The sequence below is a fragment of the Phalangium opilio genome, unplaced genomic scaffold, assembly GCF_054372755.1.
Source record: "Phalangium opilio isolate 3A_F unplaced genomic scaffold, DU_Popi_V2 ptg000037l_1, whole genome shotgun sequence".
Taxonomy (NCBI): Eukaryota; Metazoa; Arthropoda; class Arachnida; order Opiliones; family Phalangiidae; genus Phalangium; species Phalangium opilio.
This window is the reverse complement of record NW_028324160.1, coordinates 6,013,170-6,029,691: the sequence shown is the minus strand read 5'-3', so window position 1 is coordinate 6,029,691 and position 16,522 is coordinate 6,013,170. Positions and strand designations below refer to the sequence as shown.

The following is a 16,522-nucleotide window of genomic DNA, read 5'->3' as shown; positions in this document are numbered from 1 at the left end:
GCCGTGCCTGGTATATAGTGAGAGGGGGAGGAGGGAGACGGGCGTCTCGCCCGGAGAGGAGAGAGAGAGGAAAGAAATGTAGTTTAAATTTCGCGGGCTTTTTGAATGCAGAGGCATAGTGAATTGATAGAAACTACTTCCCCTTTCCTCTCTCCCGAGCGAAGGGTCTTTGGGGAGGGGGGGAGAGGGGTAGGGAGGGAGGGAGGTTGGTAGGGGAAAAACACGTTTATTGGGAGAGAGAGCTTTCAGCAAGGAGGATATATAATAGGCCTTTTTAAAAAGTTCCCTGTACAAACGATGTAATGGGGGAGGAAAGCGGAGATGGATGGCATTTTTCCCTCCCGCGTTTCTGCGCGCGCCCCATGTGAAACATCATTTTTTAAATCGCCTATTATACAGTCTCCTTGGTCTCCGGCCTTCTATCAATTCACGGTAGTAATAGCATGCGCTTGAGGAAATTTGTTTTCACGCTATAGGATAGGCAACACCTTATCTCGGACGGCAGCTTATTCTGTATATACTCTGTTACAGCATCGGTTGTCAGCACGCGCAAACCTAGGTCTCTATGCAACCTAGGTTTATGCGTGCTGACAATAGACAAAAAACTTGAGGTTCTTCAGGATTTAAAATATCCGCCAGTTTTTTTAGCTCGGGTGCACGGGCCTCTAGGCCTTAGTTTCAAATACGTGTAATAGGCTGTAGGCAATTTCACACGTATTTGAAAATAAGGTCTACCTAGAGGTCCTGCACTGGAGCTAAAAAAACTGGGGGATATTTTCCTGAAGATCCTGAAGTCTCTTGACAGCACGTACCAAGCTGCTACGTCACATAGAGACGTGGGTTTGCGCGTGCTGAGAACCCATGTTGTAACAGAGTATATACAGAATAAGCGGTCGTCCGAGATAGGGAGTTGCCTATCCTGTAGAGTGAAAAGAATTTCCTCACGCGCATTCTTTATCCATGGTAATAGTTTCAAAAAGAGGGCTAAAAAAATTGGGAATTGAATTTTTGTCAAAAGGAGCCTTTTTATATGAACTCCTTCGGTGGAAGGGTAAGAACACCCTTCGTCTCTACTCCCCCCCCCCTGCAAAATATTCTTTTCGCGGGAGGGATGAACAACCTTCGGCCCTGCTTTCCTCCCCCAGCAACATAGGGATTTTATGTAAAGGCCAATTTCAAAAAAGGACAGGCAGACTAAGCCCCCCCCCTCATCATTTTTTGACAGCCACGCTTTTGATGGAATCTGATGGGGTACAACTTCAATATTTTTGGTCTCAGGCTCTAAACCCAGTGACACACTGAGACATTTCGTGAATTTCAAGGTCGTCCGCCAAACACCAATGTATCTCTTGTGTGTAAAATTTATATGCTATTGGCTTGAAAGGCCAAATTTTCAGTCTGCAAGTGGCTTTACTAATTTATAGCGTATATTTATTTAGACTGTATTAACTTATATGATTAAAAAGGCCTAATTTAAATGAAATAGTATAATTTTAATTGCAACTAGCCTTTTTTTACTTTTTACCGCCATAGATGGCGTTAAAAAGTAATGCATTTATACCGATGATTTACTACCCCCACTTTTTCCCCCTTTCCCCCTCTTTTACCCCCATTTACCCCTTTTTTTAGTGCCTTTCCCCCCTATATTACCCCCTTTTTTCCCCCATTATTACCTATGTTACGGCTGGTTGGGCGTCTTAACCCTGCCCATTTTCGCGTTAATTTATTCAAATTTATTCATAATTCATAAATAATGCTCTAAAACGCTAACAGATGGACCTAGGGTAGCTAAGCTTCATATTATCAGGGCTGATACTCAGAGCTCGCCTGAATTTTAGTTGAAATAGTAACCAACTACTTTGAAAAAAGTAACTAAATAGTAACTTAATAGTAACTTAATTTAAATATTTAACATGCACAATTGAAGAAAAACTCAGTTTAAAATTGTACACACAGGTGTTTAATACTTTAGGGTAGCCTAACCTAACCTAACCTAACCTATAGAGTAATGGCACCTACTTGCCTTTGACTGTATTAAGCTCTATGGGTAGTTAACATGGAGTGCCACTACTCTAGTCGGCCTAACATTAAACATCAATATTTTGGAAAAGGTGGCAATTCTTATGAGGGATGACTTTTTTTTTTTTTTTTGGAAATTTGAAAAAAGCGGCGGCCATTTTAGATCTAAATTTTACGCTCTATCGAATGGTGTGCTTGATTTTGCTCTAAAATGATTTTTGATCTTATTCACTCATACCGAAATTGTACCCTGACTTGTAACCATTCTGTAACTAGAACCGCTCTTGAAAAAATAGCAGACTGCGCGAAAGCCGAAAAACGTACTAAACGGCCGCGGCCCCCTGGCTACGGTAACGCACTGGCGGGCGCGCTGGTCCTTCAGCTGCAGCATAGCCCATTCGATCACACAGGCAGATTTTTAAAGGGGCTGGAAATAATACGGCTACCTCGATGGGAATAAATGTCTGATCGTTTAAAAAAATTGCTTTTTAGTTTTTTCACCCTTCATTCACTCGGAAATTATAAGGAAAACATATTTTTTTAAGAGATGGCCTATCAAATTTTAAATTAATCAACTTTTAGTAACCAAAATTCAAAAAAAGTAACTTTAAGTAACCAATTTCAAAAATAGTAACTTTTAGTGAAAAAAGTGACTCAGTATCAGCCCTGTATTATTTTATTTCGTAAATTTCCAAATCCCCAACGGGACTCGAACGCTCCAACGTCAACGCTACGGTTCGGAAACCCGGCACGCTAGAACTGCGCCACCGTTTCTTGTAAGGTACAAGTGCTTTTATAAGATATGAGCTGGGATAGAAATCCATCTCGAGTCTAGGCGTGTTTCGCGCTAAGGGAGAGAAATTAAATAATCGCCCACTACCACGTTAATATGACGTTAAGTCGGCCTCAAAGTCACGTCTGAAGCTTAGAGTTCTTTTCCTAATACCTTATCAGTCTTGAATGTAGAGAGAAACGAATAAGCAGGCAAAGTTTACCATTTTTTTTTTTTTTGTTTTTTTTTTTTTTTTTTTTTTGTTCCTTTTCAGCGACGAGCTAGGGCTAAAACAGCCTTACAGCTCCAAAATTTTTTTATATATTTATACACATATTTATATGCTAGTTTAGGTAATTAATTGACAATAGAATATTATGCTTTAATTAATATTATACTTTAATTTAATTAATATTATACTTTAATTTAATTAATATTATACTTTAATTTAATTAATATTATACTTTAATTTAATTAATATTATACTTTAATTTAATTAATATTATACTTTAATTTAATTAATATTATACTTTAATTTAATTAATATTATACTTTAATTTAATTAATATTATACTTTAATTTAATTAATATTATACTTTAATTTAATTAATATTATCAATATTATACTTTAAATTTAATTAATATTATCAATATTATACTTTAAATTTAATTAATATTATACTTTAAATTTAATTAATATTATACTTTAAATTTAATTAATATTATACTTTAAATTTAATTAATATTATACTTTAAATTTAATTAATATTATACTTTAAATTTAATTAATATTATACTTTAAATTTAATTAATATTATACTTTAAATTTAATTAATATTATACTTTAAATTTAATTAATATTATACTTTAAATTTAATTAATATTATACTTTAAATTTAATTAATATTATACTTTAAATTTAATTAATATTATACTTTAAATTTAATTAATATTATACTTTAAATTTAATTAATATTATACTTTAAATTTAATTAATATTATACTTTAAATTTAATTAATATTATACTTTAAATTTAATTAATATTATACTTTAAATTTAATTAATATTATACTTTAAATTTAATTAATATTATACTTTAAATTTAATTAATATTATACTTTAAATTTAATTAATATTATACTTTAAATTTAATTAATATTATACTTTAAATTTAATTAATATTATACTTTAAATTTAATTAATATTATACTTTAAATTTAATTAATATTATACTTTAAATTTAATTAATATTATACTTTAAATTTAATTAATATTATACTTTAAATTTAATTAATATTATACTTTAAATTTAATTAATATTATACTTTAATTTAATTAATATTATACTATTTTAGTCCGTTTTTTTGGGCTTCTTTTCGAAATACCGATTGGCGGTTTTTTGGGGCTTGTTTCCAATTTCATTTTGGCGGGTTCAAGGTTTTCAATCTGGCATCCCTGGTACGTGTTTATAAAGAGTCAAAGTCAAACTCGTCTGATAGTTAAGCGAGCAGTCCAAGACCCCAAGTTTAGCTAGATTAGTGATAATTTTATAAATGATTATATAGTCTAAGTTTAAAATTAAAATTAACCGATTGAGGAAGTTAGTATAGTTTAATTGCGACACGTCATTATCAGTTACCGGATTGACGGACAGGGTCGGTTTGAACTGCTGTTTAAAAATAGGTGTATTTAAGCCTTTGGTTGGTCACGTTGTCGGAGTTGTTAACACTGTCGAACCCATAATTGCGCCACGTAAATATCAGTTATCAGTCTTTTAAGTTACCTAAATGCTGAATTTTACATCAATCACACAAAGTGTGCGGTGTTAATTAACCCTCAAATTGTCGGAGTTGTTAACACTAATTGTTGAATTGATAACGTGAGAATTAATGAACATTTATTTAATAGTCGTCTCGGTTATGTCGTTGTTGAGAAAATTCGTGTTGGTTGGTCACGTTGTCGAACCCATAATTGCGCCACGTAATTATCAGTTATCAGTCTTTTAAGTTACCTAAATCGTCTCGGTTATGTCGTTGTTGAGAAAATTCGTGTTGGTTGGTCACGTTGTCGAACCCATAATTGCGCCACGTAATTATCAGTTATCAGTCTTTTAAGTTACCTAAATGCTGAATTTTACATCAATCACACAAAGTGTGCGGTGTTAATTAACCCTCAAATTAAATACACTCGTCTCGGTTATGTCGTTGTTGAGAAAATTCGTGTTGGTTGGTCACGTTGTCGAACCCATAATTGCGCCACGTAATTATCAGTTATCAGTCTTTTAAGTTACCTAAATGCTGAATTTTACATTAATCACACAAAGTGTGCGGTGTTAATTAACCCTCAAATTAAATACACTGTGATATATACTACCGTATGGAAAAATTTCTGTTACCAAGAGTGTTTATGAAGATTCAAAAGAAATGTTGATCAACATTTATTTAATAATCTTCAATAAAAATCAAAATGACGTCTATATCTCAGGGGTAAGTCTATCTAACCTTTATTAAAATGTCTCAGTTTTTCACGGTAAAATGTTTTTAGAATAAGTTACCCAAATGCTGAATTTTACATGAATAGCAACAAGTGAAACATTGCCCTCCATGGGTCATAAGTTGAAATAATATTTTAGGCAGCTAGAATGTAGAAGAAAGTTATTTCCAAAAATGAGAGTTAAACTCAGCATTTCAACTTTTGAAACTTTGAACATCTATATATATATAATTAACGCAAACGTTTGTTAAGTTAATGATTTGAGGTTATTTTATCAATATAAATCGATAAAAAATGGCTGACAAATTTAGTCTCCCTTAAAGAAAGAACTTTTAAACAAAATTTACCCATTTAAGACTAGTGTAGTTATAAATATTTGAAACTATTAACCTAAAAATATTTAAAAACCTTATGATAAGAATATTTCTAAAAGCAACCTTGTGATACAAAGACTACTAAGAATATTTCTAAAAGCGGAGCACAAAGTCAAAGACACGGGTATATTTTAGCCAAAACTAATGATAAAGTTTAAAAGTTCGAAAGTATACTAATTATATATCAACTTGAAGCATGAACGTTCTAGGTGTCAGAAGATTCTTATATTTGAAAATTTTCACATTTCATTTTAAAATATAAGTAATATTAACAAGTTTCAAACCTTTGAACTGCTGGTTATTTTTTTCAGAACGGAAACTAATTAACAAATAATGTTAATTGTTATTATTTTTGGAAAATATGTTTAATGATATGTGAATTTTTAAAGATCAGTAACATATCTCTATTAGGTGGCGCTTCACCCTTTTTTATGGGGGTGGGGGTGGAAAGAAATTGTTGTGAAAAAAATAACCTTTTCATTGTTGCTGGAACTAGAGTCGCAAAAAGTGTTAGTTGGCAGTTACTTGGAATGGCAGTGCCCAAGGTTTCGTTTCTTTTAAAAAGTGGGTTAAACATAAATTTCTGAAATTGGAAGGGTATGTAAGGGGCCACGTAATTATTAGTTACGAATGATCTGCAATGTTTAGTGAGTGTGCTGTTTACTTAAAATACAAGTGTACCTAAGCCTCGGTTATCAAGCTTGTTGAAAAAAATTGGCGTAGTTAAGCCTTGGTTGGTCACGTTGACAAAGTGGTTATTGGTTTGAGATACTTAATTGTGATTAATCATGAATGTTGCCTCGGTATGTTAGAATTAATATTTATAGTCAAACTAATGTTAAATAGAACTAAAAATTAACGGTAATAAGGACTAACGTGAGGATTTAACTAATTTTGATATTGAAATTAATTTTAAAAAGAACTGAATTAATGGTAACTCGAGAAATTGAATCTAAGCCGAAACGTAATTGTAAACTATTGAATGTCGAGTTATTTAATCCATGGGTATATTAATTATCCATGTTGAAATTGAGTTTGTTGGAAGGGAATTTGATGTCATTTAACCTCAGATAGTCATATTGTTTGATTCTTGGTCTTCCAAAAGGTACGTTAAATTCAACTTCAAATGAATGATTATAGTTAACGTGAGAATTATATTTGGTTTTATATCAGTTATTGGTATCAATGGCGTCATCTGACTCAACTTCAACTAGCCCAAAAATATTTAAAAACCCACTATTAGAAATGGAGGCTGTTATAGGGAAAAAGAGTTTGTGGCCAGAAGACATAAGGAGATGGATTAGGTCAAAACATTCAGAGTCTCCTGACCAAATTTTGAAAATATGCGCTTTCGCGTATATTAATTCGTTGAACCCGTATGTATTGGAGAGAGTAATTGCCGCTACTGGAGGTAACACAGCATATGCTGATTACAAGTCTGCCATTCACGCGATATATTTTTCTTGGAACATGAGCAAGGACCTCAGACGGATTTATACTGCTTACAATATCAAAAGGGGCTGTTACCTTAATTTAAACTTAGAAGAGTAAGTCAACAATCTGACATATTATATGGCAGAACAGTTTATTTTATATAATAATTTTTAGTCGTAAAGGGTATGGACCTGCGCCTAGACCAATATATTTGTCACCAACAAGATCTCCAAATAATTCATTGTGGCGCCAGCCAAGCAATCAAAGTCCTGTTTGTGCTTCACCAGTAAAACGTCAGCATTCAGAGTGTCAATCTATGACATCTTCAACAACACCGAAACGAGTGTGCTCCAAAATTCTTCCTTGCTACTCTGAAGATGAAATTGATTTAATCATTTCTCAAGTACCTGAAACATCACTTTCTCCAACTACTTCGAGTCTGGAAATTGTTCCTGAAAAGTTCATTTCTGAAGTACCTAAATCACTGGTTTCTCCAACTAATTCGAGCCTGGAAATTGTTCCTGAAAAGTCCATTTCTGAAGTACCTAAACCACTGGTTTCTCCAACTACTTCAAGCCTGGAAATTGTTCCTGAAAGTTGTGGAGCGAATTTAAAGAATAGTAGTGAAACGTGTGATATAGTTTTTGATGCTCAATCAAAAAAATCAGCTCTAGAATTAAAGTCTGTGGAAGTCGAGAAAACTACGAAAATGACACCTGAAACCATTAATGTATCACCTTCAAAATCTGAGTGTGTGAATCTAGAGTAAACAAATGAAATGAGGTTGAAATTCCTAATGCCACAGATAAAAAAGAATTCATAGGCTTAAACAATAATCCAACGCTCAATGCTTAAGAACTTTTAAACAAATTTTGACAGTTTAAGACTTCCTTAAATTAGTTAACATCAACTATTTTAAGCTGTGAACTAAAAATATCTACAGACGTTGTGATAAGAGACTATTGAGAACAAAGAATTAGTGAAACGTGTATCAATTTTTTGCCAGGTGATTAGAGTGGTTTACTTTAAGCCTTGTTTTGAAAATACCTAGTCTTTTTAAGTGATATAGAGGTTCTTTTATGTGAACTGTAAATCTGAAATGCGCCAAAAATACTTCATCTTTTTAAGTGATATAGAGGTACTTTATTTGAACTTTATATCTGAAATGCGCCGAAAATACCTAGTCTTTTTAAGTGATATAGACGTACTTTATCTGAACTTTAAGTCTGAAATGCGACGTCCCACAATTTTAATGAAAAATATTTTATCTAAACAAATATTTCTTCCATCTCTAGGAAATTTACCAATAGTGATATTTTTCCCCATTTTCCAAAATAGTTATGAAAATCTCCCAATTTTTCAATATAGTTATGAAAACCCCCCCAATATTTCAATATAGTTATGAAAACCCCCCATATATTTCAATGTTATGAAAACCCCCCAATTTTTCTGTTTAGTTATGAAAATCCCCCAATTTTTCTGTATAATTATGAAAATCCCCCCAATTTTTCAATATAGTTATGAAAATCCCCCCAATTTTTCCATATAGTTATGAAAATCCCCCCAATTTTTCCATATAGTTATGAAAATAGAAATCCCCCAATTTTTCTGTATAATTATGAAAATCCCCCCAATTTTTAATATAGTTATGAAAATCCCCCCAATTTTTCCATATAGTTATGAAAATCCCCCCAATTTTTCCATATAGTTATGAAAATCCCCCCAATTTTTCCATATAGTTATGAAAATCCCCCCAATTTTTCCATATAGTTATGAAAATCCCCCCAATTTTTCAATATAGTTATGAAAATCCCCCCAATTTTTCAATATAGTTATGAAAATCCCCCCAATTTTTCAATATTTCAATATAGTTATGAAAATCCCCCCAATTTTTCAATATAGTTATGAAAATCCCCCCAATTTTTCAATATAGTTATGAAATTCCCCCCAATTTTCCAATGTTATGAAAATCCCCCCAATTTTCCAATGTTATGAAAATTCCCCCAATTTTTCCATATAGTTATGAAAATCCCCAATTTTTCCATATAGTTATGAAAATAGAAATCTCCCAATTTTTCAATATAGTTATGAAAACCCCCCAATATTTCAATATAGTTATGAAAACCCCCCAATATTTCAATATAGTTATGAAAATCCCCCTAATTTTTCTGTATAGTTATGAAATCCCCCCCCCCAATTTTTCTGTATAGTTATGAAATCCCCCCAATTTTTCAATATGCTTAATTCATGTTTTTATTAAAATGTAAATGACTTTAAGATTTGGTACATGTTGACTCAATTCAAGCTGAATGATTTTTGTTTTTAAATAAAAGCTGGACATGGTTGTAAATTGACTGACATGCGCCTATATGATCATTTGTTCAATATTGAGATTTAAATCTTTATTAGCATCAATTGGAGTTTGCTCTACTTGGCAAAGACCATGCGTTTTCGTTATCAATTTTCAAAACATTTGAACTAAAACTACGTCATCAAGAAATATTTTTTTCTTTTTTTCACACTGCCTACTAGAGCATTTTAGAGCGGGAGACCCAACGCGGCCCACTCTGAAGGGCCGTGAGTGAAGCGGTCGTATGTGATTAAACAGGGAAGGAGTTATGGTTTGTACAGGTGGTGACGGATGATGGAAATGGGGTAAGTCACCGCCTGCGGACACGGGGTAGTCGTCACCTTTAGGAGAGCATCGCCGACAAGTCCCTTATTCCCCCAAACTTTGTCGCCCAGTAGCTTGGCTTACAGGAGTGCGCCACACATCCGACATCAAGAAACCTTCCACAAATGTTTTGATTTTAAAATAAAATAATAAATATTTGAAATTGGAACCAGTATCCATCTACAAAATAGGGAGCTTTCTGTTGGGGGAGGATCTAAGATTCGTGAGATAAGTGTCTAGCTTTTCCGAAATTCAAACTCGTGCACTGCACCTGCGGTCAGGGCCGGAAATAAGAAAAAAAATTTATGGTACATGTATCCAGTGACGTCCCCTTTGACTTCAAAATTTATGACATAAATTTTATGTCCACTGGATTGAGCAAAAATAGTGTCACATTTTCATAGTTAAGCTATCAAAACTTCGGGAAGTTTTTAATAAAATTATGGGGCATTTTAAAATTTTATTGGACAATGTCCAGTAGGACATTGGACATGGTCCAATAAAATGTGCTTATTTCCGGCCCAGCCCAGAGAGAATTTAGAAGGGGAGTGGAAGGCCCCCCCTTTGACTCTATTAAACGTGATGACGCCCAAACAAGATGTCGCGTTGAGCTTTTTGGGGTAGGCGAGTTTCCGGTCACGTGTTCTAAAATCTATCTATTACAAACGCATCATACCGGAAATCGACCTGCCTAGATAACGTTTAGCAGACGACGTTGCGCTACATTCCAAACCACCCCTTCTACTCCCCTTTTAAATTCTCTCTGCCCAGCCTGCGGTTTTTACCTGCGAACGTCACGTGACGTTATCGACTCTTGAGTCTTTCTTGACTTCATAACATATATTGCCGAATGATTTACTTTGAAGACTTAAATAATAATTATTGCAGCTAAGTATTATTTGGTGATCTAAGCAAGATCACATTTATTGTAGTTTTTTTAGCTATATCTTTAATCTAATTATTCTCTTGTAGTGTAAAACAACTCGGGGCCAGTTCCCAGTTGTTCTCAAACTTCTCATATTATTAAGCCTTGTACTGTACAGCGTTAAAGTTGCTAACTGCTTGCAGCACTTGCTAAACTATAACGTTTTTAATTTTTCATTCTCTAAATTTTAAGTTTCCCTTTACTTTATTTTACTAGGTTGTAAATTATTATAAACTATCGCAATTCAACATTGTTAAGCCTATTCACTTTAAATAATTTTTTGATCCAAGCAAGATCACTATCTTCTAAATTTTTATTTTAAACTATCCTATCTATTTCTGTACATTTATAATAATAACACTAACGAAATAAGTTATTCCTCAAACATTATAGTGTATTTTGATAAGTTGAACTAAACAGAGTTATAAAATGGCTTCAAATGACAAAGAATCACCGAAAGAAAGAATGAGGAGATTACGCCAGAATTCAGAATATAAAGAAAAAGAAAATGCACGTCGCCGACAAATGTATGCTGAAAAAAAGAAAAAAAATAACAACTCTACATTCGATAGTCCTTTAACAAACCTTTCAAAGCACCAGGACTGCTCAACATTCCAAGGTCCCCCAATATTTGATGGCTCTTCAACTAGCCAAGGTCCCCCAATAATTGATGGCTCTTCAACTAGCCAAGGTCCCCCAATAATTGATGGCTCTTCAACTAGCCAAGGTCCCCCAATAATTGATGGCTCTGCAACAAGCCAAGGTCCGCCAATTTTTGATGGCTCTGCAACAAGCCAAGGTCCGCCAATTTTTGATGGCTCTGCAACAAGCCAAGGTCCGCCAATTTTTGATGGCTCTGCAACAAGCCAAGGTCCCCCAATATTTGATGGCCCTTCAACAAGCCAAGGTCCCCCAATATTTGATGGCCCTTCAACAAGTCAAGGGCCCCCAATTTTTTATGGCCCTTCAACAAGTCAAGGGCCCCCAATTTTTTATGGCCCTTCAACAAGTCAAGGGCCCCCAATTTTTTATGGCCCTTCAACAAGTCAAGGGCCCCCAATTTTTTATGGCCCTTCAACAAGTCAAGGGCCCCCAATTTTTTATGGCCCTTCAACAAGTCAAGGGCCCCCAATTTTTTATGGCCCTTCAACAAGCCAAGGGCCCCCAATTTTTCATGGCGCTTCAACAAACCAAGGGCCCCCAATTTTTCATGGCCCTTCAACAAACCAAGGGCCCCCAATTTTTTATGGCCCTTCAACTAGCCAAGGTCCCCCAATTTTTTATGGCCCTTCAACTAGCCATGGCCCCACAAATAGTACTATTCCGTCTAAGTTGGAGAGAGATAGAAGGTCTAAAAAATTAAGAAGGGGAAATGAAGCCTATGCTCAAGCTGAAAATCAAAGAGATAATTTGTCGAGACAGAATAGACGTCTAGATTCCAATTATATACAAAGTGAAATCCAGAGAGACAATCGTACAAGACAAATTAGGCGTCAAGATCCGTTCTACGCTGAATCTGAATTACAGAGAGACAACTCTAGAAGGCAAATTAGACGTGAAGGTTCTGTCCAGAGGGAGCTTATAAGAGATCATGAAAGAAGAACCTTTGGAAAACAAGATCCACAATATTATGAAAATACCTATCTCCAAAATATATTGGATGGTCCAGATCATGTATGCGAATGCTGTTCTGGACTATTTTTCCTTACTTCTGTTAAAAGAATAGACTCAGCTAAATACTTAGCAGTTGAAGGAATACGTCAAAACGTGCTACCGTCGCATATTTTGTTGTGTAGTTCTTGCCACGGCTGTATTTCTCGAAAGAAAGTACCACCACTCTCTAAAGAAAATGGCTACATTTTTCCCGAATTACCTTCAGAGTTGAAAAATCTAACGGAACTGGAGTATAGAATGATATCTCCTCGATTACCATTTATGCAGATAAGAAAACTAGGAGTTGATCAGCAAAGAGGCATTCGCGGTAATGTCGTAAATGTGCCCGTTTCAATCGACTCTTCAGTTTCAATTCTACCCAGAAGTCCCAGTGACACTCAAGTTGTTCAAATTAAACTCATGAGGAAGAAGGAATATCAACACCACTATATGTTTGAAACCGTTCGTCCCAGAAAAATTATGGATGCCTTAAAGTTCCTAATAACAACTCCGCTATATTTAAAACATGAAGTTACAGTTCCAGATGACGTGGCTTTGGAATTCAGCCAATCAAATAGCATAGATTTCGTATCAAATGAAGAAGACATGCCAATTGTAGCAAGCAACACACCCTCTATTGGTAGAGATCTACGAGAGAATGCTGTAGCAGAACCTCAACAAGTACTTGACAGCGACGAGGAATGGGACGAAATTGATGAAGAAACTCCATTAAATAATGGCAACAGAGATACCCTTTTGCTTTCTTCTGAAGATCTAATTACACCTCAGATTGAAAGTATTGCTTATGCGCCTGGAGAAGGGCAGAGACCACAATCTATTCTTTATGATGAAGACTCTGAATACCTTTCTTTCCCGCAAATTTACGCTGGCCAAACCTTGATGCTACCACCGAAGGCAACATACACACAACAAATAAAATGGGAGTTCAGATGCAGCGACAGGCGTTGTGCTTCGAATATTCCGAAAATATGTTATTCCTATGTTAAATTAGTATCGTCAAAACTACGAAGCGCTACTAATATTTGCATGAGAAAAACAAAGTCCAAAGCCGGCCAACCATACACAGCGGGAGCATTAACAGCACCTGGAAGTTTGGATTCCTTGGTGAAACACGATGATGGTTACAAAGTTTTAGAAAGCGTCAGATCTTCCCCTGGCTATTTACAACAACGTGAGAAAGATCTTTTGGCTATGGTTCGTCAACTTGGTAATCCTACGTGGTTCCTCACTTTGAGTGCGGCTGAGTCGAAATGGGAAGAGCTTTTGGAGTCCTTGTGCGTCATTGCCGGACACCCGCGAGACACTGCGAAAGAATATGTCAAAACCTTGGGATTTATGGAGAGAGCTAAGCTTATCAACGAGGACCCTGTCACCTGCAGCAGATATTTTGATTATCGTCTGAGAGAATTTTTCAAGTTTCTACGAAGCAAGGAGTCACCGATTGGTACCATTGATGATTACTATATTAGAATTGAGTTCCAAATGAGGGGATCACCACACGCTCATATTCTCCTCTGGAATAAAAACGCTCCACAATTGAGAACCGATAACTCCAATCTGGAAGAGGTTATCATATTCATTGATTCCAACATTACTTGCTCGAAGGGGGATGGAAGTGAAAAATGGAACAACTTGGTCAAGCTGCAAACCCACAAGCATTCCAAAACCTGTCGTAAGAAGAATGATAGTGGACAGTCATCGTGTCGTTTTGGAATACCTTTTCCTCCAATGGGAAGAACCATTATTTACGACCCTTCTAAACGTGATGAAATCGAAAACGTTGAAGAGGTTGAAGCCTTAAGCAAATTGGTGCGAAATGCTATCGAGAAATTGTGTGTTGAAACTGCACCGGAAACATTTGAAGAATTTTTGGAAACTCTGAGCGTGACGGAAGAGGAATATATTGCAGCTGTAACTTATCCAATTAGAAGGTGCACTGTACTTCTTAAAAGATCACCAAAAGAAATTAGAATCAATCCATACAACAAGAAGATTTTGGAGTTATGGAACGCTAATATGGATCTCCAATACGTCTTAGACCCGTACGCCTGTCTCATGTATATCGTTTCCTACATTGGTAAAGCCCAAAAGGGTATGTCAATGCTTCTCAGAGAAGCTATCAAAGACGCAAAAAATAAAGGCAGTGGTATAAAAGAGAGATTAAAGGTTATTGCTAATAAATTCATTCATTGTGAAGAAATTAGCGCCCAAGAATGCTGCTACATACTTCTTTCCATACCAATTTGTCGGAGCAGTCGTGCTCACGTTTTCATAAACACTTCACCACCAGAAGAGAGGGTGCACATTCTGAAAAGGCCATCTGAATTGGAATTATTGCCCGATGATAGTACTGACGTTTTTTCTGATGGCATCATCGAGCACTACGTTGCGAGACCGGATGAACTGGAAAATCTCAGTCTAGCCGCTTTCGCCTCATGGTATGAGTTTTCCCGAACCAAACGCAATAGAAGAACCCAAAATTTGAACGAAGATGAAGACCAAGAAATTGAAACGACTTCTGTGGAAACGTCTCTTGAGCTGAAAGATTCTTCAGGATACGTCAGGAAAAGGATGCAGGCCAAAGTAATCAGATTCAAAAAGTACAGTATGGTAAAAGATCTCAAAAATTACTGTCGAGTGGAACTGATGTTATTTTTACCTTGGCGTTGTGAGGAAACCGAATTACTAGAAGCTAACGTTGAAGAAATCTATGAAGCCCATAAGCTGGAAATATCTCAAGCTAGAAGGGAATTTATAAGTGAAATTGATGATTTGGATCTGGACCAAATGATTCAAGAAGTAAGAGAAAACCAACATACAAATGAAGTTCAAAATATTCAACCTATGATTGAACATCAAAACGAACGTGACAGAAGTTTCACTTTGGATGATCCACAATATTATGTCAACTCTCTTCAAGAAGCTGTTTGTGACATAACTTCTGATATTCAACAGACAAGCACTGCCGATTTCACTCCAACAATTACTCTGGTGAACCATGAAGAATATTACAGCATGCTTCGAAAACTTAACTTGAAGCAGCGAGAGATTTTTTACTACGTGCTTAATCATTTCAAAACATCTCAAGAAGAACCTTTGAGGATTCTCATTACAGGGGGTGCTGGTGTTGGAAAAAGTCTCTTGATTCAAGCCATTTTTGAGGCCGTATCCAGACATGAAAAGAACAGGCCTGGTGCTGATCCATCACGATTATCCGTTTTAAGAACAGCGTTCACCGGTAAAGCGGCTTTTAATATTGATGGTGTCACTCTTCACTCTGCCTTTAACTTGCCAACTAATCAATTTTCCGGCAAGATGAACCCTTTGGACAATGACACTTTGAACAGAAAAAGGTGTTCTCTTTTAGGCCTGAAACTTCTGATAATAGATGAAATATCTATGTGTGGAGCCAAAATCTTCAATTATATTAATGTAAGAGCCCAACAAATCTTCGGATCTTCAAAGCATTTTGGTGGTATTTCAGTTATTCTCGTGGGAGACTACAACCAATTACCACCTGTTGGGGATAATTACACATTCATGCCCTTAAAGGAGAAGAATAACCCCTATGCGGCGCTAATTGGAAGTCCACTGTGGGAAGAATTTAAGCTGTATGAGCTTGACGAAATTATGAGACAAAAAGATGACAAAATATTCGCTATGGCTTTAAATCGAATGTCCATGGGAGAGATGACACCCGCCGACATCGATTTGTTTCGAAGCCTGGAAACATCTATTTCAAGACCTCTGCCTCTGGAATCCCTTCATTTGTTTGCAACAAATGATGAAGTAAATGCGTTTAATGAATTAAAGCTATGTTCACAGAATGCTGAAAAGGTATGCTCAGTTGCATTTGACTCGGCTACGGGTGACGCTAGCAATGAAATCAAAACAAGAATTCTTGAAGCAGTAAAAACCTTGAAAACCCAAGAAACCAGCGGTTTACCAAGAGAATTAAGTCTAATGGTTGGTATCAGGTACATGATCACCAACAATTTGAACACTGCCGATGGCCTAGTAAATGGTGCAACTGGAAGATTACGAAAAATACAGTATAGTCAAAATCGAAAAGGTGAACAGGTCCCTGTTCGAGTTTGGATAGAATTTAATGATGAAAAGACTGGAAAAGAGACTAGAGCGCAGTTTCAAGGATTAA

The 16,522-nt window shown here is 35.5% G+C and overlaps 2 protein-coding genes across 2 annotated transcripts; both read left to right on the top strand.

Annotated features, from left to right (window-relative positions):
• The first annotated feature begins 6,972 nt into the window (after positions 1–6,972).
• Positions 6,973–8,621, top strand: LOC149683496 (uncharacterized). Its single transcript, XM_089871248.1, has 2 exons — positions 6,973–7,206; positions 7,268–8,621. The coding sequence occupies exons 1-2, from the start codon at positions 7,130–7,132 to the stop codon at positions 7,860–7,862; spliced, it is 672 nt and encodes a 223-aa protein (XP_089727374.1). The 5' UTR covers positions 6,973–7,129; the 3' UTR covers positions 7,863–8,621.
• A 2,813-nt stretch (positions 8,622–11,434) lies between these two features.
• On the top strand, positions 11,435–16,522 carry LOC149683495 (uncharacterized). Its single transcript, XM_089871296.1, has 3 exons — positions 11,435–11,959; positions 12,025–16,418; positions 16,486–16,522. The coding sequence occupies exons 1-3, from the start codon at positions 11,435–11,437 to the stop codon at positions 16,520–16,522; spliced, it is 4,956 nt and encodes a 1,651-aa protein (XP_089727422.1).